Source organism: Propithecus coquereli, unplaced genomic scaffold (genome assembly GCF_000956105.1).
Source record: "Propithecus coquereli isolate 6110/MARCELLA unplaced genomic scaffold, Pcoq_1.0 Scaffold218, whole genome shotgun sequence".
NCBI classification, from domain to species: domain Eukaryota; kingdom Metazoa; phylum Chordata; class Mammalia; order Primates; family Indriidae; genus Propithecus; species Propithecus coquereli.
In genome coordinates this window covers 1,579,793-1,607,748 of record NW_012146967.1, presented here as the reverse complement: position 1 = coordinate 1,607,748, position 27,956 = coordinate 1,579,793, and the positions used below count along the sequence as shown (strand labels likewise).

Sequence of the window (27,956 nt, the reverse complement as noted above, 5' to 3'; positions counted from 1 at the left end):
TTAATAAATATTTTTGTATCGTATGATCATGGAGGTTCAAAATAGCAGCAATTGAGTCTATGAGAAAAGATGACATTCTTGTTTAACAAGGTAGGAAGAAATTTATTATATTTCACCAAGATTAAAATTACAAAGTTTGGGTATGTAAAGGCAAGATTTAATTGTTGGGAAAATTTATCCCCCACAGTACCAGACAAGAAAGCCATCACTTGGCTGCTATCTCAGCTTCATGTGGTCCTCTTTCCTCCACATACTGCTCAGAACCAGCCACCTCAACAAGAGTCAAACTGACCAAATCAAATGAATTCTTCAGATCCTCCAAGTTGCAGAAGAATCTTGAAAATTGTTAGCCAGAAGATATCATGGGAAATTTAACCCCAAGCATTCTCTTAATGAGTAAGTTCTTCCAATGAGTAAATTTCAAGGTATCAGAACATAAATAAAAGTTTACCCTTCAGGTCATGTACATCTGTGAATCAAACTGCGTTAAAGTCCCTATTGTTGGCATCTCTCCCATGGCTGGAAGCTCACTGATCCAGGTTGTTTACTCAGTCTTCTAGCACATAAAAAGACTTTCATCAATTTTTCGTTGTTTTAATGAGAGAACACTCAAAGGAATTATTCAGAGGAGTAGTAGTCCTCAATCCCTTCTGCTTTCCATTGCATTGAACATATCACTTGTTCTATTTAAATAATCATCTTTTCCATCCTCATTCATTGTACTTAGACAGTTTTAACCTGGGGATGATGTTCATAGACTGCAGCTCCTGGAAGAGCAGCTTGCAGGCATACGGGATGCGGAGGGAAGACACGTGGCATGATGACTTGCAGTAATGGCACCTGAAACCCAAGTCAGCATGTGTTAGAGGGTCAGCAGCTCAGAAACAAAGGTCTACCACACAGGAAGTGAGAACTGTTTCCACAAAATTCTATTATCATTCCACGAAATTAGTTATTTTTTTTAAGTGTTCAGTTGCATTGCCAGATATGTACAGTGCCCGGAAAATAAAAAGTAACATACCAGGAAGTAAAAGAAAAAAAATAAAACAAATACCACTCCCTCCAGTGTTATAAGCATGCAACCTGAATCAGTTGTTACCAAATTTCTAGACCTTTCTCCTTAAAATGAAAAACATCTGCCCATAGACTTGTTTTGAATGAGCCCTAGAAATCCAAAGCATCAGAAATTTACTCAGATTTAGATTTTTTCATTGTTTAAAGAGTTTTAAACTGATTCAATCAATCTCCATGTATTTGATAAGCATCTACGATACTAGTAATATATCATTATAGGCAAGATGCGCAACAATTACAATTTGATTTCTGTCATTGAGATATTTAAAGTCTTAAAAAACAAGACTTTTGAATAGGAGAGTGGTGTCCAACTAAATGCTAATTTTTCCAGTGCTCTTCAGGCTTGGTTATTTCTATCAGTATTGGAAGGTACTGTATTTGTACTTACGCTGTGCTGTCCCTTGTGCAAAATGAAGGAATGTGTGTGTGTGTCCATGCATGCACATACAGTCCCATTTAATCCTTACAACGGCCCATGTTCCTAACCAATATGCCTACCATGCCAATTCCAGGATTTTCTTTTCTTTTCCTTCAGGAAGAACCAGTGAACTGAACTTAATCAGTGGCTACAACTGAAGAAGGGTCCCTGGGGAGAACGTGAATTATTCTTTTAGGTTTCAGACCAAAACAGAACCTGACACTACTCCTTGAGGGTCTAGGGCAGCTAGGACAGTAGGTCTGGGACAGCTAGGACAAATCCTGATATTAATAGGTAGAAAACTAGGTCCCCACAGTTAATGGGGGAAAATGAATGCAAGAAGAATAGCAACTGAGGCTTAGACCAGAACCTGGAGGGAGATTCCTCAGTGAACAAAGGACTAGCCATTCTGAAGGGTAGCAAGACAGTATGTGTGCAAAATGTAAATGTGCGCATTCTTTGATTAAGTAATCATAAAAGTGGCAAAGGTGTATGCACAGAATGTTTGCAGCCACATTATTTACAAAAGCATAAAGCAGGAGACTGTGCAACTGTCTGCTAGGCGAGTGTTTCCGTGACTGTGGAACATTCATATAGAAGGATGCTGTGCAGCTATCACACGTGATGATGTAGATTCGTATTTATTAAAATGTAAGGTGTCCAGGACACACTGTGGAGTGAAAAAGGCAGCTTGCTGAACAGCATGGTCTTAATTGGGCCCTCAGATGGATTTCACTAAGTGTATAGAGCCCCCAAAATCATATGTAAAATTTGTAAGGATTTTTCTTTTTATATGTGTATATTTGTATTTTTCCGCTATTATCAGAATCTTGAAAGGGTCTGTAACCAAAAAAAACAAAAACTTAAAGAATTACTGGCAATCAGAAAAGTCCCAAAGAAGAATCATTAAAATGTTAACAATGGTCATCTCTGGGAAGTAGAAATTAATGTGACTGTCACTTTTTCTTTATATTTTTTATAACTTTACAACGAGCAGGGATCATTTTTGCAATGAGCAAAATAAAGTTTTTATTATTTTAGAAAATAAAAGTAAGCACAGAGGCTGGGAATTTGAACGTGGTGGTGAATAACTATGTAGATAAAGAACTTCTTGAGGAGAAGAGAATGGGAGAAGATGAATCATCACACACGCATGCTTGATGTCATGATCAGGGGACTCTGGGTGCTTAAAACTGTGGAGTACTTGATCTATCGACAGTAATAATATAAACTTGGTGAGTTACTTTTTCTTAAAAAATTACCTGAAGACCTCTTTAATGCATTAGAATTTAAGAATTATGTTTTTAATGTGCCTGAGTTGATCTAATTTATTCACCATTCGCGTTCATGCTTTAATTGAGGAAATGGATTTAACTGGGGTAACTACTTGCTGATTCTCATGTCTAGTACATTACTCTACGACTTCAATGCAAGCTAATCTAGTTAAAATTTCCATATATGCTGATTCAAAAATCCAGAAGGCCCATTTATCTTCTCTATTATTAAATATTTCTCCATCATTTAAAATGTTCCAATGCAACTGTGTGTGTGTGTGTGTGTAAATAAATTACCTTACCCTGTGTCTGAACAATTTCCAAAGGTAGAAACTTGACCTGAACAACAACAAAATAAACTGATTTTTTAGGACAAAGACAGCAAAAGGGGGTGGCTGTGGCTTCAGGAGAAATGATTGTCCAGTGAAATATCCTCTATGAGCTAATTATCTTAATAGGGATTTTCTTTTCCCTGTAGCTTTCCTTATGGACCTCTCTTTTGTGACTTATGCCCTTGGTGTCTTCTACAGAACAACAGTCTTGCTGTAAACATCCCCATAGCAATGCCTTACTAATGTGCAAATCACTGACAAAAGGCCAGTTTCAAGGTTCTGAACTGCTCTAATTACCCAGCCTCCATTGTGCGGCTCATTAAAGAGCGACTTCCTCCGACAAGCGCCCGTGCTCCCTCCCACACAACCCTGCGCACATGATCAGGTAATGATGGGAAAAATGACAGCATCATTATGTTCCTCGGCTAGAAGCAGCACACGAGCAGGCGGCTAGACTACCAGAATGGATTAGGATTTTTTTCTGTTGGCAACAAGGGTGTAAGTAGGCCACTCAAAATCAGACATTCGGTATATTAAGGTCTGTTTAATTACAGTAAAGACCCTCAAACCGTATAACCTGATTTAGTCCTTTCAAAGGATTTCAAATACAATTCACACTGAACACATGGGTTTCAAAACAGGCATTGCCATCAGATGATCTCTAAATGAGACAGAAATGAAGCAGGAAAGAAGATATACATTTAACAGAAGAATGTTGAGACATCAATCACTGCTACATTAGTTTCCCTGAGTACCAGTAGAGGAGAAGGGAAGGTTTTTAAAGTGCATAAGTGAATCTGGTTTACTGTTTTTTCTTTGAGGGTGGGGGAGGAATACAGGGAGAAGAAAAGGAAACTCTTTTTGAAATTTCATGACCTCTATTTTTAATGCAATGACTCTTCTGTATACCATCCTTTCAAAGTAAATTACTTAAAACTCCTTGTGCCAAATTTAAAGATTTAAGCATAGTAGAACTAGATTCCAGGCATCTTTCCCTCCCTCCCTTCCTCCCTTCCTTCCTTCCTTCCTCAGCCCAGACTATAAAAGGCAAGCTCAATATGCATTCCAAAAGATGAATAGACATCTCAACACTGAAGCAAACCCCCATCTCATGGATGTACAAAAGAGCCAGGCTTATTCTTAGAACTATGTCACCCCATCTCTGCAACCTTATGAAAAGAATGAACTGTAAAAGGCCACCTCTTCTGCTAGTTTTGAAAATAAATAATTTCTTCCCAGACAGGACTCATCAAATCTTCTACACCAAAATCATAAAATAATTGGCTAAGATGTTTTTTCATTTAACTAGCAAGATATATACTGTGTTGTAAGAAGCCACTTGTTCTGACTTTTGATTGGCTTTATTCAACCAAGAAACTGGCAGCTCAGGATGGCAAGAAGTTGGGACTCTGTCTGGAAGGAGGCTTTGAGGGGGGACTCAGTGGGGAACAGGTGGCCCATGTATTCCTCAAACCTCAGCAATGAATGTTCATTTGGATCTAAATATATCCTTCTGGAGATGGCCTCTCCCTAGGAAAAAGGTGCTCTGGGGAGGGTAGGTGAGGGGTAATGGGGGGGTTCGGGCTGTTTCCCAGCCCCCTAGCACCTGCCTTGGACCTTGCCTCTGACAGAAAAGTAAGTAGAGACTGGAGAACTGTGGGCTCTCTTGCCTATAGGAGTATTTTAGGACTTAGGATCATGACTAACCCTAAACAGAGCTTTTTGTTCTTTGGTGGTAGACTGGAATCATTACAAGTAGGAAAGGTGCTGCAACTACACAAACAAAAACAAAAAAAATATATAACATCATCTTTTAAGCTGGCCTTTGTGTATTGAACTGTACATGAAAATGATAAACTTTATGAATTATATAATTTATTTATTGGCAACCTTACAAATGCAGGGTATCATTCAGAAACTATTTTTTATAAAGCATCTACCAGGTCCCAGGCTGGAGAAGTGGGGTAAACAAAACAGATGTGATCAGAATGAACTAGAAGGTCAGCACCCTTGAGCAGCCATCACCTGTTTTGTTCTCTGCTATATTTCTGAGGCCTAGAATAGTGTCTGGCAATTAGTAGCTACTCATTAAATGGTTGTTGAATAAATGACTGAGACATTCCACACCCTCGTGGAATTTATAGTCCAAATGTGAAGCTGCTTGCCATGGTAGAGAGAGGACAAGTGGTCAGGGTACAAGACTTGGTCTTGCCTTAGTCACCAACTTGCTGTAAGCATCCCTGGCTTTTTGAGTCTGAAGTTATAAATGGGGCATTTGACACAATCTTTTTTAAAGAGTTTCTTTAACATACTGTGGTTCTAACTTCCAACAATGCATCTGCAAGGATTTTTTTAATACGCATATAGTGTCATTAAAGGTTCCTGAAATAATATTAAGAATCAGATAAAATTTGTATTCTCTGGGAGCTTAAACTCTAGTAGTGTAGAAAGCAGATTACGCAGACAAATGAAACATGTACATATAGAATCCCCAGGTACAGGAATGCATGCATAGGGAAGGGCACGTTAGTGATCACAGACAATGGAGAATATGTGGGTATGATCCAGGGTCAGTTCTTGAGCTGTGATTTAAGAGGCAAGGGGTGTGATATGAGAGACATATGGAATCCACTTACCAGCCGGAATACCCCAGAAGTCCACACTGCCCACAGACATCAACCTCAAAGGCATCACTTGAAATCATTAGTCTCTCTAGCAAAAGCATACTGGCTCCATAACCAATTAAACAGTCACGTTCCATTTCTCCAAGACGCAAGCCACCATCACGAGATCGACCTTCAGTGGGTTGCCTTTGAAAAAGATTATTAGACAAATGTGTTTTATTACATCAAACAAACAAAGAGATGGCATCACATGCTGGCAAAGAGCACAAGGCTTTGGAGCAGGGCTTACCTGGATCCGAATCACTTATTAGACAGTGACCTTGAGCATGCTCCTCGGCCTCATTTGTAAAAGCACATAAGCCTACCTATCCTAAAAAGCCTCAAATGAGAAGAGATGTAATACTGGTGGTTGCTATTAAATGAAAATAATATATAGCTATATAACATTATAAGATGTAATAATATACTAATATGTAAACACATAAAACACAAGTGCTAGCTAGTATTACTATTATCATCACCATTACCGTCACTATCATTATTATTAGGATAGTAGAGTTCTCAAATAAGGGAACAATGTCTTTGAATATTTTCAGAGATGTCTCAATACTCTGTTATTTAAAAGCAGAAAAACTAAGCAGAACAGATTGGGGAAGAAATCTGGGTCTCCCAGAAGTTACTGCCAGGGCTCCAGGGCTGTTAACCCCTGAAATGGATTCCCTGTGGTTTGTGTACATGCTGGGCTTGAGAATACTTTAAAAAGGTAAGAATCCAGGACCCAGAGATGTAGGTAAAATTAGGGAGTTATGAACAACTCAGGGAACCCCACCTAGGTACTGAGCACACAAATTATTTTGAAAGAAAAGAAAGCAAGTTCCCTGGCTGGGTTATTTTGGAGGAATACTTCCTAGAGTTCCTCTTTGGGTAGGGGTGAACCATAAGCCCCTGGTTTGCTTTATTACATAGCATCTTTTAATCTTTGTTGTTCTTGCCGGTCCCCCGAAGAATTAAGAAGGTAAACACAGTATATGCCAACACATGCTGAAATTTTTAATTTTTTTTTTTTTTTTTTTGAGACAGAGTCTTCCTCTGTTGCCCTGGCTAGAGTGAGTGCCGAGGTGTTAGCCTAGCTCACAGCAACCTCAAACTCCTGGGCTCAAGCGATCCTCTTGCCTCAGCCTCCCAAGTAGCTGGGACTACAGGCATGTGCCACCATGCCCGGCTAATTTTTTCTACACATTTTTAGTTGTCCAGATAATTTCTTTCTATTTATTTTAGTAGAGACGGGGTCTCGCTCTTGCTCAGGCTAGTCTCGAACTCCTGAGCTCAAACAATCCACCCGCCTCGGCCTCCCAGAGTGCTAGGATTACAGGCGTGAGCCACCGCGCCCAGCCAAAATTTTTAATATTTTTAAAGTGTTGTTGAAAATTGCAAGAGGAGATCAAGTAAGTTGTAGATTATTTGTTGAAAGAAAATCTTTGCATGAAAGACTCACAAATAAGTCTAAATGAACACATTAAGTGGAAACTTCATAACTGAGCACAACATCTATACCTTTTTATCTGCTGGCAGAACCACCCATGGGTAGGTGCTCCCTCAACCTGAGGTCACTGTGCAAGGTGAAGGTGGTCAGAATCCAGTATTTGTATTTTAACCAGCTGGGATAACTGACTACAAACAAATGCTCTCTAGGCAGTCTTCATACGGAAGACACAAAAGTAATACCAAAGTAATAACTTCTTTTACACAACAAAGCAAAATATAGGCAATAACTGCTTTGACATTTATGTTGCTCTGAAATAGTTTTTGGATGTTGTAGCTGACATGGCAGTTTAGGAGGGGACAGAATTTAGAGCAGAAACACACCTAACCCAAGTAGGGTCTCATTGCTGAGGTGATTATCGTGTTAAGAATCTCAACTTCTCTTCCCTCTGCTGCAATTTTAAGCCCACATATGTCTATCATTTCAAAAGACATGTGCATTTGCTCAGTTTTAAATGGTCAAGGGATTGAGTCATCTACACCCCTTCCTTGGTTTTAAAAAAAACAAAACCTAAACAACACTAGCTGCTTCATTCCCTGCTCCCCATGTGCTGTTACATCCAAGCAGTGTTCAGTGAAAGCGGGGAGGGAACCGGGTACTGACTGAGCGTTGCCTATGGATCAGCACTCTACACATTCAATGTTCAAACCGTGATGGTCACCAGCACCCTGTGAAGTAGGTATTACCGTCTCCACTTTGTATATGAGAAAAACTGAAGCTGTGAGAAGCTAAGTGATCTGTCCAAGGCTTGTGACAGTGCTAAAAGGTGGAGATGAGATCATATCTGTGCCTATCTGGCTCCGAGGCCTGGGTTCCCTCCCCTAGCCCAGAGTTCTTCACTACTGACATACGGAGCTCGGCAACTCTTTGTTGTGGGGGGCGTACCTGCAGTATCCCTGGCCTTCACACACAAGATGCCAGTAACTACCTCCCCCTACCCCCAAGTTGGGATATCTGAAAATGTCTCCAGATGTTGTCAAATGTCCTCTGGGAGGCAAAATTGTTGAGAACTACTGCCATAGTCTATGCTTCTCCAACTAGAAAAAGTAGTACTAAGAACATGTGAAACTCAGTAGTCCTAAATCCCTTTCCCAACAATTTACCCATTCATCAACACCCAGACATTGTGCTTGGAATTAAGGAAGGATACACTGGTGATCAGGGCACACATGGACCCTAACCAGCTGGAGCTTATTCACATAAACATGCAAGTACAGGTGCCTTATGCTCCAATAACATTAGTTTTTTAAAAAGTACAATTGTGGTTTGGGCTCCAAATAATGTACACATGTGTTCACACGGGTGCATGCCGGTGTATCCGTATGTGTGTGGGTATATATGTATGAACCTTATATATGAACCTTTCTGAATAGAACCATATCTGCAAACATTTACATAGTAAATGGCTGTGTTAGGAGTCCACTGGCAAAACCTACAGCAGTTTTGCTCTTGTGCCTGTGAAATAATTTTTAATTGGCTGCTATATTTCATATTAATCACACACAAATGATTTCTCTTAATGTCTAACACCCAAAATTCTGACATCTCTGGAAAACAGAAACTTTATTGAATCTGCATTTTATTGTATCCGGAAAATAAAGACAGACTCGACTGCATCATAAATTCTTTTTGTAAATACTCTTCCCTTACCTGGTAAGGACGGCTCGTGGGCCCCGGGCGCGGGCGTGCATTTTATCCAGTACCATGTGTTTCAGTTTCTGATAGTACACGGGGCCAAAATAGATGTATGCCTCTAAGGGCTCACTGAAAGAAAGATCAGCGTTTTGGGTTAAGAAACTAAGTTTGGGCTAACAAGAGACAGCCTTTTCTAGGACTCATCACTGGCGAGTCCTTATTTATGAAGAGGTTTATAACTGATTGGGTAAAAATGATTTTCAGTCTGTAATGAATGAAAAGCCTAGATCTAAAAATATAAAAGTACCATAGCCATATTAACAGATAAGTGATTTTATAAAGAAATAAGCATTTAAATAGGTTGTGAAACAGTATGTATAGGATGATCCCTCCTTCATGGCTACAACCCTGGTCAGGCCACCGTCCTTTCCTGCCTGGGCTACCACAAATGATCTTCTAATTAGTCTCCCTGCTCCCACTCTTATACTTCAACAATCTATTCCTCACATAACAAGCCAGGGTGATTCCTTCTAAAAAGTAAATCACAATAGGTCATTCCTCTGCTCTAAACTCCCCCATGTTTCTCATCACACTCACAATCTGTACTGCCAAAGTTTTGTATCACAGCCATATGGCCAAATACAACCCGGTTCCCGCCCACCTTGTACTCATTTCCTATTCTCTCTTCCCATCGCTCACTCTACTCCAGTAACGCTGGCCTCTTCATTGCTCCTCAAATGTAGCAAGCCTATTTCTGCCTCAGGACCTTTGTGCTTACAGTTTCCATTGCCTGAAACCTTCTTCCATATGGCTCTGTCAAACATTTCACCTCTGCAGAGAGACTTGCCCTGATCACCTTATCTAAGGGAGTCCTCACCATCCCCAGCATTGCCACTCCCCTCCCCTCATCCTTTAGTGCCCTTACCACCTTCTGGTATCATAGTATACATTTATCATTTCTGATTATTGCCTGTCTTCCCCATGAGAAGTAAACTCTGCAAGAATAAACACTTTGACTCCTTTGTAACTATGGCTCCAGCACCTATGACCCTGCCTGGCACATAACTGGTGCTCAATAAATGTCATAATCGATTCAATGAATCTTTAGAAAAGCTATAGTAAGGGTTTAAAAAGAGAGTGAATATACAAGTGCTTTGCCAGAAGAAACCTTTTTCTTTAAGTCTGGAGCAAGAACCAGGGAATTGATGCCTTTAAAAAATTTTTTTAACTGCCTCAGAACTTCCTTCCTCAAAGGAAAGGAAGCACCTACCATGTGCCATTTAATCCACACAATAATCCAGGGAGGGAGAACTGTCATCCCTGTTCTGAAGATGAAGAAATAGGCACAGAGGGCCTGAGAGGTCAGCTGAGAGCTGGTGAGTGGTGCAGCAGCAGTTCAAAATCCAGAGCTCTCCCTGTCACACTGGCCAGTCCTGAACCAAGTAAATTTTGGGCTACAGTATGACAAAAGAGTGAAAAGAGCAAAGGAAGGAACAATCATAGCAGAGAGGCAAATAAAAACACATGGCCCCTGCTTGCTTGGTATATCTGATCGCATTCTCAGCATCACTACCAAAGGCTTTCTGCAGTGATCAAGCCATTCTGTTGGCTTAAGCATGACCAAATTCTTGGAAAATGCAAAGTGGAGTAGAAGGCCAGTGGAGAGCGTGTTAAGAGACCCTGTTTTTGCCTCGTTTCTGTCGCATAGTAACCGCACGACCTCTCTATCTCAGTATTCTTAGTTGTACAACAAGGTGGTCAGAACAAGGTTCCTTCTAGTTCTAATAGAGAATGATTCTATTCCTCAATAGTATGGTTGCTCATGGCAAAATTTATGAAACTCTGTTACCCAATGCTATCCCATCATCAACAGAATAAAGCCATATGCAATTTCTCCTCCTAGCTATGCTCAAGAATGAATAAGGGATGAAAGCTGGTGGATAAAGATGTTTGCAGGCCCTCTGGAATTTTCAACTAACAAACAGTGCTTTTCAACCTTTGACAATGAAATAAATGACAAAGAAATGAAAACTATGGCTGGAGGTGGCAGGCCTAGGGGAAGCAGTGTGGACTGGGACATAGACTACCACTGTCTATAGCACGCAGGATATAACCCATCCAATCTTTTGGTACAGTTATGTTCAGGAAGGTCCACCAAATTGCCCCTGTGATTTTGCACACTTTCTCATCAATATCTGCATTATTTCTGGGTGGAGAAGTGAAGACTAAAGTGATCAATTTAGCAATGATAATTGCATTTTTTGAAATGGACCATTAGTCTTTTCCTGTACTGTGATTTTCTATAACATCTCAAGTATGATACACCTAAAGAAATCCACATTAGTACAGTCTGAATAAATCATTTTAAAAAGCACTTCATATTTTTAATGGATATAGATTTTAACTATTTTAATCACATCTGGAGAGTCTATTTGCACCACCAAAATCAAGCTCTGTTCTCACACATGCTTCCACTCTGAGCTTCACTCGTGTTCAAGTGGCTTAAAATCTCAGAAGAAGAGAATAAACACTATGTCCTAGAATTTTACCTGACATAAAATACATAAGTGCGTCTTAATTTAAGCAACTGATTTGATCCTTTAAAACCATGTGTGATTCAATGACAACCATGTGTCATTCACGATGATTCCACGGACCTTTGTTTCTCCCTGGTTAATAGGAAGATGCCCCGCTCTGCCTGGGTGACCTGGCTCTTCCCCTTCTCCAGCTGCACTTCAGGCCGCCAGCAAGGCCTCTTCTCTACACTGCAGCCAAATCTGCCTCTTCCAGTTCCCTGATCTCCCCCACCTCTTTCCCTGGCAAGGTGTTAAACATACTTTTCCTCGGCATTAAACACTTTTCAAATGGCCTATCCTTCCCATCCTTCATAGCTCAGCTTAAATATCCACTTCCTCACAGGGCTCTTCTAACCTATTCTTTGTCTTCATTTTGGTGAGAGCTGTTTGTACTTGAATTTATTTGTCTGCATTCCTTCATGTAGCAAATATTTATGGAGCACCTGCTGTGTGTCAGGCCCTGTGCTAGGCACTGGAAACGGAACAGTAAACAGAACAAACCAGGCTTGATCTCATGGAGGTTACATTCTAGCTGGGGAGACAGACAATAGTGTTATATAGTATTATTACATAGTATATTTGATAATGAGGAGTGCTACAGATAAAAATACAGCAGGAAATGGGCAGCACTGGGTTATAGTTTTAAATTAGGTAGTCATGGCAGGCCTCACTGAGAAGTAACCTTTTGTCTGTTATTTTTTAATGTCTAGTAACATATCTAAATGGTCAGCTCCAAAGGTCAGGGACCATGTTTACTATATTAACTGGTATATACTCAGTGTCTAGCACATATCAGGTAGGTGCTTAACACATCTTTAGTGAAAAAATGCACAAATGCTAGGACTCAGGTTATCTGTGAAAGCATTAACTATCTGATACTCATCATATGAATGCAGAGAGTTCAACAGGTAAGGGAAACCTTTGCATTATATACAATTGATGTGTTACTTAGAAGAAGGGCAGAAGTCATTTTGGTAAATTAAATCTTTTCTACTTTTAAAATTATAGCCTTACCAGTAAAAATGGCACTCTTCAATTTGTCAGTTTTCTAAATTTGGATTTTTTTGGTATCAGATTTCTTAAAGAAATAAAGCTTTCCTCCTTAGTCCTTAATGCTTACATCTTAAGGTACACTTCTTAAGGTACAATTAAGGAGTGTGTCTTAAGGGATCTTACCTCCTATTCTAATAAAACCATTCTTTTTCTTTGAAATGGCTCCATCACATACTTACCCTGTGATGCCAGATGTAACATAGTCTTTTCCCAAGTAGTTATAACCATGGCGAACAAGGTCTTCACACACATCCTTCACTTTACTCCCTCCAAACGCAGTGCCATAGTGGAACCGGCCGTCCAACACACCGGCCTTGCCAGCCAGCAGCTCAATTAACTTCCCCACCTGTGGGATGTGAACAAATTATGTGAGTACCTCCCTGTGGCATAGGAATTCTCTTTGCTGATTTATCTCTGGCTTGAGACTACTACTATTAATAATAGTGATAAATTAATAGCAGCAACATTTATTGAGCTCTTGCTGTGACAGACTGTTGAAAAAGCTTGACATGCATGATCTAATTTTATACCTCTCAATCCCCCTATGATGTAGGTACTATTATTTTCTCATTTTACAGATGAGGAAATTGCAGTATAGGGAGGTTAAGCAACTGGTCCAAGGCCACACAGCTGGTAAGAGGTAGAGCCAGGACTGCAAAGAATAACCCTCAAAAGGGAGATCCACTGAGGTTTGATATAAGGGGCTTTCCTTGTTGAGGGGTAAATTCATCACTCAGAAGTCTCTGCTCTTGAAGGGAAGTGCAGATGAGCTCCTCATTCTCCCCGTAGAGGAGAGTGGCCCAGAACTGAGGAATCTGTTTATCTGGCAAGGGGCCAAACGCCTCTTTCTAAAAATCAGCTTCAGGGTCCCATCACTTCCACTCACTATAACTAAACTAACTGCATGCTTTCTTCCTTAAAGGCAGCATCTCTGAAAAATCTAAAGACAACCAACCGTCATTCGAGATGGGAAGCCGTGTGGGTTCATTATGATGTCCGGACAAATGCCAGAATCACAAAATGGCATGTCTTCCTGGGGGACAATCAAGCCACAAACACCTGGGGGAGAGAAGATTTCATGCCATGTAAAGCAAATCGGCAGAGAGGAAAATACAGTACTTAATTGGGATCTCCCTGCTGCTATCTCTATTTCCACTGCTCTAAAACCTTCCCCATGGTCCCTATCAAGAGTAACAAAAGCAATTTCGAACAATCCTGCTACACAAACAGTTCAAAAATGACTCTCCCTGCAGAAAGGCACTGCAGCCTGAGTACTGTCCTGCTGGCATGACACACAATGGTGCTGTCAGGCTGCTTGTCCACCCTCCCATGCCACGGAGACTGAAGGGTAGAGACTTCGCTGGGCCCTGGATCTGCCGATGTCCCTGAAGCTTTAAGTCAGCAGCAGTTTTGCTCTTCATCAGCTAGTTCATGATCTGCTAGTTTCTACGCCCAAATTATAGGAATCCAAGTTCTCTGATCACCAAACACAGAAGTGATCGAATGAGGGGTGTACTTAAAAAGTGGATTTAAAAAACTGTGACAAGAAGTACTCGTGTGTGGCTGATGTGCTAATAGGTCTACCTATTGGCTACAGAGCTCTGGCTGGTTGGCTGGTTTTTGCCAGGGCTTCCATGGCTGAGTCTAAACTGCCTGAAGGAATTTTAATTCCTATAGCTTACAGCACATTAGAAAAGTGATCTTTGATTGAACTTGTAAAGTTGAACAAGAAAATTAAATGCCAAATCGCTTTTAGAAAAAAAGCCTAGAATTAGAAATGGAATTCTAAGAATGAAAACAGAACAAAAACCTACCAACTCTATGCACTACTGATATTCTCTTAAATTAACTGTACTTTATTACTCCCTTAATATTATTCTAACCTGTAGGGGATTTTGTTGCTAAATAGTTTTTAATTACTCTGATTTCTTTTTCTTGGGAGGAAGAGTAGGAATAGAATTTAGATAATTAACTAAAATCTCCATTATTTAGAATCAGAAAACTAGTGTACAAGTGCATGGACTAAGAAAATACTTTTATATTTGCAGTAAGATAAAATTCCTTTTCCCCGTGTGTAAAGTTATTAAACATCTGCACCTATTGAAAAGAAACCACTCTCAAATTTTTCATTCCTCAGTTTGACTCCTACTTACTCAAACTACTTAAAATAATTTTTTTTGAAATTTGTTTTAATTACTAAGAGTTAAAGTCTAAAGGAAAAGAATGCCATTTGCCTATTTAGTATCAGTTATTAATAGTCTGATTTCTAGTGGTTGCCAGTAAAATGGTTATTAGATTTGTGGAGCTGAATTCTAGAGCATGTAGTTCCTTGAGTTGGCTTTTTGCTTGAAATGGTATTGTTTATTATAAAGAATGTATGCTTTCCTACATGAAGAACAGAAACAATCATTCTGTTCACTTTATTTCAAATTCAGCTACAATGTGTTAGAATTTAAATCAAGCAGAGTGTGTGACCCTTTTTTCTTTCCTCCAAAAATCCATCTTATCCACACTGAAATTATCTGACAAAACCCCAGGGCTACTGAGAAATCTACTTTGAAAGAGATCAAATTGTAAATCTAGGTGCACCGACAACAACATTGTTTAGCAGTGAACAAAATGTTAGAAACGGCAATTCCTAAAGGGGCCGGTCTCGGGACGTGCTCGGGTGAGAATGTAATTTTGGCTGCTCAGGAGATGGAGGGTTCAGCTACACCCCTTAAAAACAAAACCAAAGAAAAACCTCGGCACCCCTTAAGCAGCAGTTCACAGGGGGACGCTGGCGTCTGCTCAGGAGGAAGCTGCCTGTCCACCCTCCAACAAGAGAAGGTGGGAACAAGGGGCAGGAGGTACAGAAACTGACCAAGGAAGCATGACGTACTTATATTGGGGGAGGGTACGGAGCGATGACTTGCATTTTGTGTTTTTAGTTTCAATTGACATGTTTAATCAAGCAAATTCAACTTTATTATGTTATTAAAATGAAAAAATGCTCATTCCCCTGAAATGTGAATTTCTAATAACTTTGCTTGACATCTGATTAATATTTAGTATAGAGTTTCCTTTTTGGGAAGTTGTTTCTTATCAGCCCTTTTCTGACATTTTGTTAAAAATATATATATATACACATAGCTTTTAGATTTTTTCATTCCATTATAGGAACTGCTTTGGCTATATCTGAACCAAAGCACCTGTGAGCCAAAAATTAAATCTTAGCTAACTTAAAATTACTTTAGGCTCTGAAAACCCTTTTATATGCCAAGATGGTTCCCATAGCAGACAGCCCTGTGTTGTTTGTTTTGTGTGAAAGTGAATGATAAAAGATCCATGAAATCGACACAGAAAGCCAGAACAGCAGAAAGAACTGAGGGCTCTCCATCACTGCGGCTTCTACCCTCTGCTGACTTGCGGAACAATGGAAGCTACACATCCAACTGCAGATCTGACACAGCTGTGCATTTCATTAGATGAAGAGCACTAGTGACACAAGTAAATAATTAACTTATTCTGGTCCGCTGACTGTGCTTATGAGACCAGTCATAGCTGACAGATTTTAATACAAGTTAACACAAAGAGACCATAATGAGCTTAGAAGTTAAAACAAAATATTTAGACAGAATTTGATGATCTCGAATCTCAAATTAGACAGATGATTTTTAAAAGTTTGTATTTTACTGAATTCATTAAGAGTAAAAAGAGTTCTCAATCTTAGAACCAGACTTTTCTTTTTTTTAACGGTATTTTTCTGTTTCAGAATTATTCAAATCCTTAATCAAAATGCGAAGGTTTCTTTTCTTGTTTTCATATGAAAAATTTAGAATTGTGTTTTCTACATGGACAGAGGCATAAAGTCCATTCCAAAATTTAGAAGTCTTAAAAGTTATGGTCATTTTCCTTTAATGCTGGTTTAAAAATGTAAATGATATGCAGTACGCTTCAGTGTGTTAACCTCCCCTGGATCCTTGAAAAGAGGATGGACTACAAATAAACCATATCTAATGGAAGCTGTTGTGAAACAATTACCGATTCATACCTTAAATGCTTACACAGCATTTCAGATTTTAAAATAAAATTTCATCCCCTGGCTCATGCTGGTGTCTCAACCCCATTGTTTATAGCACAACCTCCTGGCAGTAAAATGCAAATACACCAGTTTAACATGCCCAGGAACATTTAATGCACTCATGAGGGCAACTTGGAATCAGACCACGGACTATATTACAGAACTTTTAACAAATGCAGGAAAAACTGGAATCACAGCAAGTGAGAATAGAAAAAGATTGCAGATATCCACTCAATGAAATATTATTCCATCACCATCAATCTTAATTTCAAGTTGTAAAGAGGAAGAATTTGGGGAGTCTTAGAAGTCTGACTGCCCATCCACTCAGGAGAGGCAAATCTGGGGCGAACTGTCACAGTTCTGTGTGTCGTGTCCCAGACACTGCCGGCTCCTGTACCAATTTGTTATTTCTATTTCTATGGCTTCACAGAACAACACAGAAATTGTTTAGGAATAGGTTTACCCAATAAAAGTCCTGTTAATCTCATGAATCATTTGATTGTCCTAAAAGTATTTCCAATGAGATAAACAGCAACTGACTTATTCAAAAGACATTTTTGGTCTTTTCAAAATACTAGTTTTAGTGTACTGGCTCTGTGTAATGGGTTACATTAATTCAAACAGAAAAAGATAAAAGGTAAGAACATAAGGAAAAAAGGTAAGGAAAAATTAAAGGAGTCTAGTACCATATCAAGACAGGAAAGCAAATGGCAACTGCGGAAAACAACTATAATAACATCTGTATTTCAGGAGCTGTTTTTGATGTGACTTCAATGTGTTGAAATCTGACTAGTAAACGGTTTTTGATTCTATTGGTGGCCAGGTCTCATTTTAATATCACAATCGTCTTTAATTTTTTATTTTTAAATTTTTATTGAGCAAGTCTACTTTCTATATATAACAACCATTGGATTACATTTACCACTCTGAAGTTGATATATATTATTACTCTTCCTTTTCCGAGTGAGGAAAGAGAAAAAGAATTATTTCCCTCAATTACTAAGCATATGCTGTGTGACAAGTGCTGTGAGGAGGTGGGAATACAAAGAAGTTCAGGACCTCAACTCCAGAAAGGCAGAGGTAGCCTATGCAGAGCGATCAGAGCGAATACTGAAAACTAAAACACGTTCTAATGCTCTAAACGTGGAGCGCATCTGGCAGAGTCTAAATTACCTACTTTTACTTTCTGCAGATACTTAACTGTTAGACAAGGCTATTTACTCTGCACAGTTTAACACTCTCTGCACTGAATGAAGGGTGAAATGATGCTGTGATTTTTCTCTATCATAGTGCAAGAAGAGGGTTGTGTTTAGTAAAGGAGTGAACACTACCGATGCCCATTATTAACGAGGTTTATAAATGTGGAGGAAATGCCAGCTGTAAAGAGTTCATCACTCCACGGACCCTGAGAGCTACGTAGGGCAGACTATCAAGGAATCAGGTGACCTTAATTTGACTCAATGCTGTTCAACTGATATTGTGTTACCTTGGGGGTGTAGGGGAAGCACCACTTTCTGGTGAGCCTTAGTTGTTTGGTCTTTGTAAGGGGAATAATTAGCACCTATCTCATGAGGCCATTGTGTTAGAAGAACAGATGAGCTAATGTCTGAGAGGTACTTTAAGGTCCTTAGAGAAAGGCTGCATCTAAATACAAGGAATTATTATTATATAAGAAACCTAATTACTCTCAGCAGGAAGCAAACTAGCAAAGCAAGGAGACCAACTTAATGAATAGAAGGAGCTGTTGCAGTTGCAGTTGCACTAACTTTGGCTGAAGAGGCCCAGAAGAAGCTAACTCCTACTTGGGCTATTCAGGTCACTTAACATTATCAAGACACTGTCTCCTGATAACTTTAGAACTTCATGAAGGGTGTGGGGCTGTGGATTTCTAGGGAGGAATAGTTTACTGCTGATGAATATGGTGGTCAATGGGGCCAAAGAAGCAGCAGGAATGCTTTCAAGTTTGACTGTTCCTATTAAGTAAGAAATGGTTTGCTTTGAATAAACTCGTCTCAATAAGCCTTTATACATTCAGAAATGAAAATCTCTAAATCAAAACAAGAAGGCTAACACAGGTGGTTACTCCTTTCTTCCCTCCCTGCTTTCCAGTTATCAAATTAACCTTTTATTTTCACACCACCACCTCCAAGGGAGAGGGGAGTAGAAAAAAACTGTTGAATCATATTAGCTTTGTTCTGTTGTTGAATCATTTCCAGATCTATCACATCACTTGCCATATCCTGGTTGACATAATTTTAATTCGGCTCTTCCTTACATGTTAACAGATAAATAATGCATAAGAAAACTTGATTAGCTTTCTTATTAAAACATCACTCTAAATGAGAGGAGGCGCTAGAAGACAATACAGTTTTTACACGGCTTTCCCATGAGCAGTTGAATGGTTTGATGTGATAAATTTGCATAGTCTGAAGCACACAAAGGGCTGATTAATTGAAACCCTTACAATGCTTCTGGAAGCAGCTATTGTAAAACAATAACCATAGGAACTTTACAAAATACACACGGCTGAATGTGTCAAGAGCTTAATAAAATGTGTTGAGGCTACACTATTTGGAAACAGAATTGGAGATTTTTATTCTGGGCCATAAAACACTAAATACCCTAATTTCAAAGCTTTAGCTGGATATTTACTGAAAGGTCAGAGGGTTACTGGCTAGCTACTGAAAACCAAAATTTGTTCTTAAAAAGGTAAATTCAATAAACTCCTCTTACAATAACGTGTCTATGTGGACAAAAGAATCCTGATTTCTAACATTACAGTAAGAGTTGCTGGAATTTCTTTCTGGACCCAAACTCAGATGGGTCGCTTGGCATCATATACCTTATGTTGAGGCTCACACTGTTAGCCCCATCAGGCCCCTTCTCCCCTCCCACTTAGAAACTTCCATTCAAGCAGGATCAAGCAAAGTAGAGAGCCAAAGATATCCAGACTGTTTGAAGCTTCAGACTTGCAGAGAGGATTTTAGACAGTCTCAAGTGCTACATGAGCACAAGATGTTATTATTATTACTTTAAATCAGGGTCTTTTCACTCTCAATTTTAGATAACATAATATAGAAAAAAGAAATAACAAATGAAGGTCTAGCAAAACAAAAGTTTTTAACCACACCTTTTTAACAGATAAACTTTCTTCTTGGCTTTTCTACTACATATAAATTAACATTTTCTTACTTCCACAACCTTTTTATATTTACTGTAAAAAGATTCTTTAATGTATTAGAAGGTCAGGGTAGGTTTTCTTTTCTTCTAAGAAACACTCACTCAAAATCTTAATAAATTAATTCAGTAGGTTGCTGAATAACTTTTATTAATGCAAAATGGAAGCAAGTGACCTAATAATGGAAATTTTTTGGAATAAAAGAGGATCAAAGATGAATCTTCCAAACGATTTTATCTGTATATGTGTAATCCTTATGAACCAAAGATAGATAGATACACTGACCATTAAATGAAAAAACCACATTTTGATAAGACTAGACTTCTATTTGAAAAGAAGTCTAGAAGTATATAAACCCTGAAGTTGACTTTACTCCATTTAAACTAGCTGTCTGGTCCTTAAGGAATTAGGGGGAGATATCGAGGAGTGTATGCCATTATCTCAGATTTGCAGTTATTAAAAAGCTTCTGTTTGCCAGGACAAACACTCTTGCTCAAATACAGTTTTTCCTCTCCTTAGGAATACTGTTTGGTATTGACGCCCGATTCTGTGATCTACAGGACCTTTGTTGGAGGTGCTAATCCTTTTTCACATGAGAGACTGAGAAATGTTCTTTCAGGGAAGTGATATATTGTTTTTTTTTTCCTCTCCACATCAAAGGAGTCTACTTTTTCCTCCTTCATTGTGAATGGCAGCAAAAGTAAGAGAAAATCTGGAAATATAATAATTTGGTTTGCCTGAAATGAAATGTAACTTGAGAATTCCTTAGACTGTCACACATTTTTGTTAAAGAATTTTTTTTAAAAAAGGAGCAGGAAATCTTCTAATAAACGTACTAATCATCAGAGAAAACAAGGCTCAAGATAAAAATATTTGCCAGTGATGAGTTCCCTCCATTAGAATTTATACTGAAGTTAAAGAGGCTTATATCAGTTGTTTTGATTTTAACAGAAAGTTTAGCTCCAAACATAATTCCAATTAGTATTATATGTGAATGTTTCTTCCTATCTTTAACTCCATCTATAAAACTGGTCAGAATACGAAGAGAAAACATAGAACATTCCAGATTCACATTCAGCTCGTTTTCCCCCTGGGAACATCATTATAAATCATGGCTTCACTCTAAAGTACCTAGAAGTCTGGAACACTTGGGAAAGGAGATCAAGGCTTCAGGGTTTATATACTTCTCCTCAAATAAATTTCAAACAAATTAAACTTTCCTGACTTTGTAAATAAATGCACAACAAATTCATAACTTTGGTATACAGCTATACATATCTCACCTTTGCCAGCATTTTGCATAATACTAAAGGTTGAATAGTTCTAGAGATCCTTGATTAAAGGCCTGGCTCTTTTTGGGGGAGCTGATTCACTGTACATATACTGGTAAGATACATAACTGACTTCACAAAGATCCAAAGGAGGGTTGTACTTCATTAAGATTCTTTGAATGTCTCGTTAGAAGCCTGTAATGAAATTCCCCCATTTCAAAGTACAGTGCCAGTGAATCCTGCCTGCCTCTGAGCCCAGAGTATTTATGTTAACTGTGACACCATCTTCTTTATAAAACACTTTTTCCTTCCTCAAAACTTGGCTCTCTCAGCTTAACTGTCCTCCACTTTGGAGGTTACAGAAAGTGATGCTGCTTATTGGGTCTGTCACATCTTTAACTGATGAAACACTTTCACTTCTCCACTGGGCCTTCTCTGACCAACTACATTCAACCTTTGCTTATCACATAGCACTGACCTGATTCCCAGCTACTTAGTATCGATTCTCTTGTTCCAGTTCACCCACTCATCCTGCTCCCTTCAATCTTCTTCACAAGCTCTTTCAACACATATAGCATATGACCACCCCTGTTCAGCCTTCTCTTCAGATTTGTTTCATTTAGCTACTAATTATCCTACCACCTTTGAAGTGATCGGGCTTGAGTGGGACAGACACTCATGTTTGCAAAACTGAATTTTCAAGTCTCCTCTAATTGTTAGACAGGATATTTTAAGAGGCATTAGGCATGCAAATATGATCTACACACCATGCATATACAAAAAGAATCCCTAAAAACAGCTTTGTTTAAGTAAACTTTTTTTAAAAAAAGACAAAAATCAGGTAATCTGCAGGGCCATGTTATTTTCTGAATGCCAAGAATAACAAATGTAAGGCTCTAAATGAAGACAGAAAAAGGATATGCAAAAAGATACACTAAGTAAAAATAATCTTTACATTTTCTTATAGAAAATACCTATGTGTCAACTAGCAGATTATGTTATAAAGGAAAAGATAGGATTTCTAAACAATTCTACATTTCAAGAGTGAAAACTAAGTTGAACTAACCACTGCTCTTACTCTGGTACGTGTCTGATGAAAGCAGAAACAAACAAAAAAGCACTGCAGGAATCATGGTGTGATACATGTATTCTGAAAACTCACAACACTTTGAAATTTTTATCAGCTCATATCATGACAATTACAAATAGCATAACTGACACAGCGGACCACATTCTCTGTTTTATTCACATTTTACTTTTAGGTCTCATCTAGTTTCTCTTTGAGTCCCACACTAAGGGTTGGGTTATTGTGTGGCTCCTTACAGACACCTGCCAGCTGTGCTCACTGCACATGAAGGCTCCAAATGAACTAACTGTAATCACTGTCCAAAACACTTCCTCCAAATGCCCGTCTTTTTCTAGCTTTAACTATCACATCTAGCCAGATGAACTGGTAGAATGGTCAAAGCTGAGGGCTCAAAAAATTTACTTTCTTTATATCTGTTCAAATTCTCGATAGATTTTTGAATTTTAATCAGGGATACTAAAACCTGACCAGAAGACCAATTAAAGACGGCAAGAGGGATAGTGTTTTACAAGTGAATTTTAGAAGGAAAGGGATGCCGGAAAATACAGCTCTATTTTAGGAGTACCTCTTAATATGAGGGTTGGCAGGCATTTCTGGAACGAGGCATGTGAGGGTAGAATTTATTCTGGATTGGTGGCAGGTGTAAAGCTGCTTATTCAGAAAGAACGGGAATTTTGAGAAGATGCCCATTTTAAGGAGGAGCCAGAAAAGAATATTATGAAGTACTGGGATTCAGTCTCAGGAAAGGCTGTGTCTCTTCCAAGGGGAAATCTCTGGGAATACGGCAACCCCTGGGGGCAGAGTGGTAATGATATAAGAGCCACCTTTAACCAGATTAACAGTATGGGCAATACATTGAGAATAAAACACCGGATTTAAATCTTGGCTCTGCCAGCACCAAACTGTAGCAGGCAAGCTACTCACCTCCCTGAGCCTCAATGTCCTTATTCTGTATAGTAGGAATAACAACACTAACTAGAACTATACAGGTTAAAGGAAGGAATTTAGATGAAAATTATATGAAAATTATAAATTATCAATACATAAAAAATATTAATAAATATGAAAAAATGCTATAAATGTGGGAATAAAGAGCGTGTAGATCCCTCGATTTTTCCCTTAGCCTTAATCTCTCCCTGAGCTCCAGATTCTATATCCAATTGTCTACTTAGCAACTTCACTTGGAGTCTAATAGGCATCTCAAACCTGAGGCCCAAACTCTCAACCTCTGCCCTTGTCTAACTCCCTTCAAAGCTATTCCTTCCCCAGTCTTCCCCATCTTGGTAAATAGCATTACCAGCTGCTCAGGCCACAAACCTCATCCTCAATTCCTACCTTTTCCTCTCCCAGCAACCAAGCCAACAGCAATTCCTACTGGCTCTATTGCCAGAGTATATCCAGAATACATCCACTTCTCTCCACTTTCTAACTGCTGCTACCCTGGTCCAAGCCACCATCGTCTTTTGCCTGGACCACTGCAATGATCTCCTTGACTCCCTCCTTGTCCCTTTCACCCACTCTTCATATAGAACACAGCTCTTAAAGTTGTAAGTTAGATTTTGTCACTCCTTTGCTCATACTCATGGCTATAGTTTGTATGTCCCCACCAAAACTCTTGCTGAGATTTAATTCATATGTGGCCTTTAAGAGGTGATTAGGTCATAAGGTCTCCAACCTCATGAATGGATTAATGCCATCATCACAGGAGTGTTTTAAATATTCCAAGAATGGCAAGTTTTCTTGCCCTTCTGCCTATCCACCATGGGATGACCCTCACCAGATGCCACGCCCTTGGACTTTTAAGCCTCTAGAACTGTGAACCAAATAAACTTTTCTGTTTAAATTACCTAGTCAGTGGTATACTGTGATAGCAACAGAAAACGAACTAAGACACTCACCATCCAATGGTCCTACTGGTTCCCAGTAGATTTAGAATAATGTCCAAGCTCCTTTCTTTTGGCCACAAGGCTTTATAGGATGTGCCCCTATCCTATTTCTCTCACCAAGTCTCATACCATGCTCTGCCTCAGGCATATATATGCCTGGCCAGAGTATACTTTTTTCTGTTCCTTGAATATACCAAGCTCATTCACATCTCAGAGTTTTTACTCTAATGGTTCTCTTTGCCTAGAACTTAATTCTCCTACACTTTTGCTTGGCTGGCTCCCTTATATCCTTCAGGTCTCAGCTCTAATGTCACTTCCTCCAAGAGGTTGTTCCTGATCATCAGTCTAAAGTACCACCTGAGCCTCCCAAACCAGGTGCTCTTTTACATCATCCTTCACATATGGCACTTATTACTACCTTAAACTACTATGTTTATATTTTTGTTTACTTCTTTTCTGTTTCCTCCCCCAAGATAACATAAACTCTAGGAGAACAGAGACCTTATCTGTCAGTCTTGTTTACCCCTGTACTTCCAGTATCTACAGCAGTGCCTGGTACATACTAAAAGCTCCACACGAGGACGAATTAATCAATAATATAAGCACTAGAGAGATCCTCCATCATCTCAAGTCAATGAGACACAAAGTTGCTTTGTGATTGGTGTCATCATTTACCAGGCTTAAAACCACGGGCCCTGTGGTCTCCTTCTTCTCTTTATTTCAGTACATCAACAAATCTACTGATTTGCTCTTCTCTACTGCCCCCCATTTTCCTTTCACTTCTTTATCAAGCCCTCCAAGTCCAAATCCTATTTAGTCTCTGAAGCCTTCCTTTATAGCCTAGTCTATACGACCTGGGACAGACCTACTAGCAGCTCACCTTTACTGCCTGCTGCGTGTACACCATGCACTGTGTTCACTGTTTTACACACACCAGTAACAACCCCTAGGAAAATGTCTCCTAGTCAAAGACAAGGAAACCAAGGCATGGCGGGACAAAATAGCATATCTAGTTAGAGCTCAAGACCTTTACCTCTCTATTTTTTCTTAACCTCAAAACTTTCTTTAAATACTGAACAGAGGGTAGCCATTCAGTATGGCCCACTGGACAGGGCAGGACTAACAGCACTAAATTGCAGAACGTGCACTTCAGACTCAAGAGCCATTGGAACACTGCTACTACAGAACAGGTTGTCTCAGAAAGCAGCAAGGGCTTCCCTTTACAGGCCACAATAAATGTGGAAAATCATCTGCCAAAGATAATCTAAAAAGAACTCTTACACTGAAAGATGAATTTAGACTAGACTTCTAAAAGGTCCTTCCACACTCTATTCTGCTCCTATGCACAATAAACTCTAAACTTCTCTATCATTAATGGTCTTTCCCATATAACTTAGTGTTTAACTATGTAATCCTTTATAGCCACCTTTTTGCTTCAGGTGTATAGTCAATTCCTCAAGGGTCTTAGCCAAAAGCTGAACTTCCTTTCTATCCCCTGGGAGCTCACCACGGTTCTGATCTCACCGTAGTGACTTTAATATGACCAAACAGATTTCCCTGGGGCTGTCAAGGCAGATTCACATTTGTGTCCAGGGTGGAGATGGGTGGGGCATGTGTACAGCTGACCCTTGAACAACATGGGTTTGAACTTTGCAGGTCCACTTATGTGCAGATTATTTTCAGCCAAACACGAATGGAAAATACAGTATTCACAGGATGCAAACCCACATATGTGGAGGGCCAACTTTTCATATACTCAGTACCACAGGGCCAACTGTAGGATGTCAGTATGCGAAGATTTAGAAACAATCCCCCAAGTATCTGAGGAACAACTGTATTTAGTTATTTTGGCTGGAAAAGCTTTAGTGGGCCTGTTTGATCAGTGAGGATTGGGCAGCTCTGAATCTTAGGTATAGAAACTCTTGGTACTAGTTCAGATAAAAATGAGACATCCGTTTCTGACATATACTAGGAAAAATAAATTACACTCATTTTTGGGAGCAATGATTTTGGCTTGTTATGTCATTACAATTTCCAACAAGAACAATGAACACTTGAGATTTTTATTTAATAAATTATTCCACTGATATACTGAGTGGACACCATATTATATGCAAAGTGCTGTGCTGGGTGCTTTGAGGTTAAATAAATTAGTAGGGCATGTTTCCTATCCTAAATGAACCTAAAATATTCTTATCTAAATTAGCCGGAAGGTATTCTGGATATTCAACATCAAATAATATAAAATTATTTTAACAAAACCATTGGTATTTTTGAATCTTTATAATTTTTTTAATAAATGAAAAGAACTTCAAAAACTAGACTTCTAGCTACCGTCACACCTCTAGCTTCAGACGGGTGACATTCAAGGAAAGGATCAAAGTTGTAAAACTCAGTTACAACAATAATCTAGAAAAAAGATAAATTATTTTCAGATAATTAAGAGTTGATAAGATGTGATTAATACTTTTCTGATGATTGTTAGCATTTATGTCATAATTCTTAGGGTGTGAGCTTTAAACATTTTTAAGTTAGTTTTCAATCTTAGAAGTGATTAAAATAGCCAAAATCCCCAGAAGCCTTAGAGATAAGGCTCTGGTCAGCACATAAAAGGTTGGCACTCTAAAAATCCTTCTCACTTCTTATTAAAATAATTTTAATTTCAGTTCTGTAAGTTGCAATGAAAAAAACTGAGCACACTCACTAAGCATTTTTGTGTTGAATATTCCCAAATAATATACACATGGATTTCCAGTTAAACATGATGAATGGAATACATGTGTTTATCACCACAGCTTCCCCAAAGTACCTACCATTATCCCTCAGCACCTACCATTATCATCTCAGTACCTACCATTATCCCTCTTGCCCACAAGAATATAAGCCCCACAAGGGCTAGAATTTTTGTCTGTTTTGTTTACTCCTTGTCACTAGGACCTAGAATACTATCAGACACTCAGAAGATACTAATTATTTGTATAAACAAATGTCTGTATAAGAAATCATCAAATCTCTGAGTTTCTATTCCTTACCTCCTATAGCCAGGAAACTACTCTTTTCCCCTAACCCTTACTTGAGTAATTGAGCCACGATGCCCGAGACCCAAGGGTGGCAAGCACAGCAGAGGGTGGGTGCTCTAAAGCCTGACATAGAGGAGCACACTGAACAGTGAGCTCCAGCCCCTGTCCCTACCTGGCTCCTGGAGGTCAGCTGATAGACTTAAGCACTGTCCTCACCCTCATTCCCAGCTCCAACCTTTAGGCAGGAATTAGAAAGACCCTGCTATGTAGAAACTGAATGGCACCAGCAATAAAAACGGTTCACCATCTGATCACCCTATAATCATGTCCACCAGTTGGCAAGTTCTATCCATGGGATATAGAGCTTTCAAATGGTTTTTAGGGTTCAAAGGTGTACCAGGCATTAGGGGAAAGCCTCCAACAATGACAATGAATCAGACACTAAAACAAATAGAAGAGGAAAAAAAATCTATCAAAAGATAGAAACAAGATTAGGAACAGAAGAAAACTAAAAAGAAAAAAGAAAAACCCAAACTCTAAAACTAAAAAACCCAAATATTTATTGCTATAAAAAAGAAAGAGAATAAATTACCTTTAAAAATTAATTAGAAGCTGGGTGTGGTGGCTCACGCCTATAATCCCAGAACTTTGGGAGGCTGAAGTGGGAGGATCACTTGAGGCCGAGTTCAAGACCAGGCTGAGTTCAAGACCAGCCTGGGCAACATAGCAAGACTCTGTCACTATAAAAAAGTAAAAAAATTAGCTGGGTATGGTGGTGTGCACCTGTAGTCTCAGGTACTCAGAGGCTGAGGCAGGAGGATACCTTGAGCCCAGGAGTTTTAAGTTACAGTGAGCTATGATCATTCTACCGTACTCCAGCCTAGGTGACAGAATGAGACCCTGTCTCTAAAAAATAATAACA

At 39.1% G+C, this 27,956-nt stretch overlaps 1 protein-coding gene across 1 annotated transcript in view; it reads right to left on the bottom strand.

The window, feature by feature from the left end:
* Positions 1-394: 394 nt before the first annotated feature.
* Positions 395-27,956, bottom strand: part of POLR3B (polymerase (RNA) III (DNA directed) polypeptide B) — a 136,641-nt gene continuing 109,079 nt past the window's right edge. Inside the window, exons 23-27 of the mRNA XM_012644696.1 lie at positions 13,485-13,588; positions 12,709-12,875; positions 8,916-9,029; positions 5,735-5,908; positions 395-840 (exon numbers count right to left, since the gene is read on the bottom strand). Coding sequence (XP_012500150.1) covers positions 711-840; positions 5,735-5,908; positions 8,916-9,029; positions 12,709-12,875; positions 13,485-13,588 — 689 coding nt within the window. The 3' untranslated portion in view covers positions 395-710. The remainder of the gene's footprint in view (positions 841-5,734; positions 5,909-8,915; positions 9,030-12,708; positions 12,876-13,484; positions 13,589-27,956) is intronic.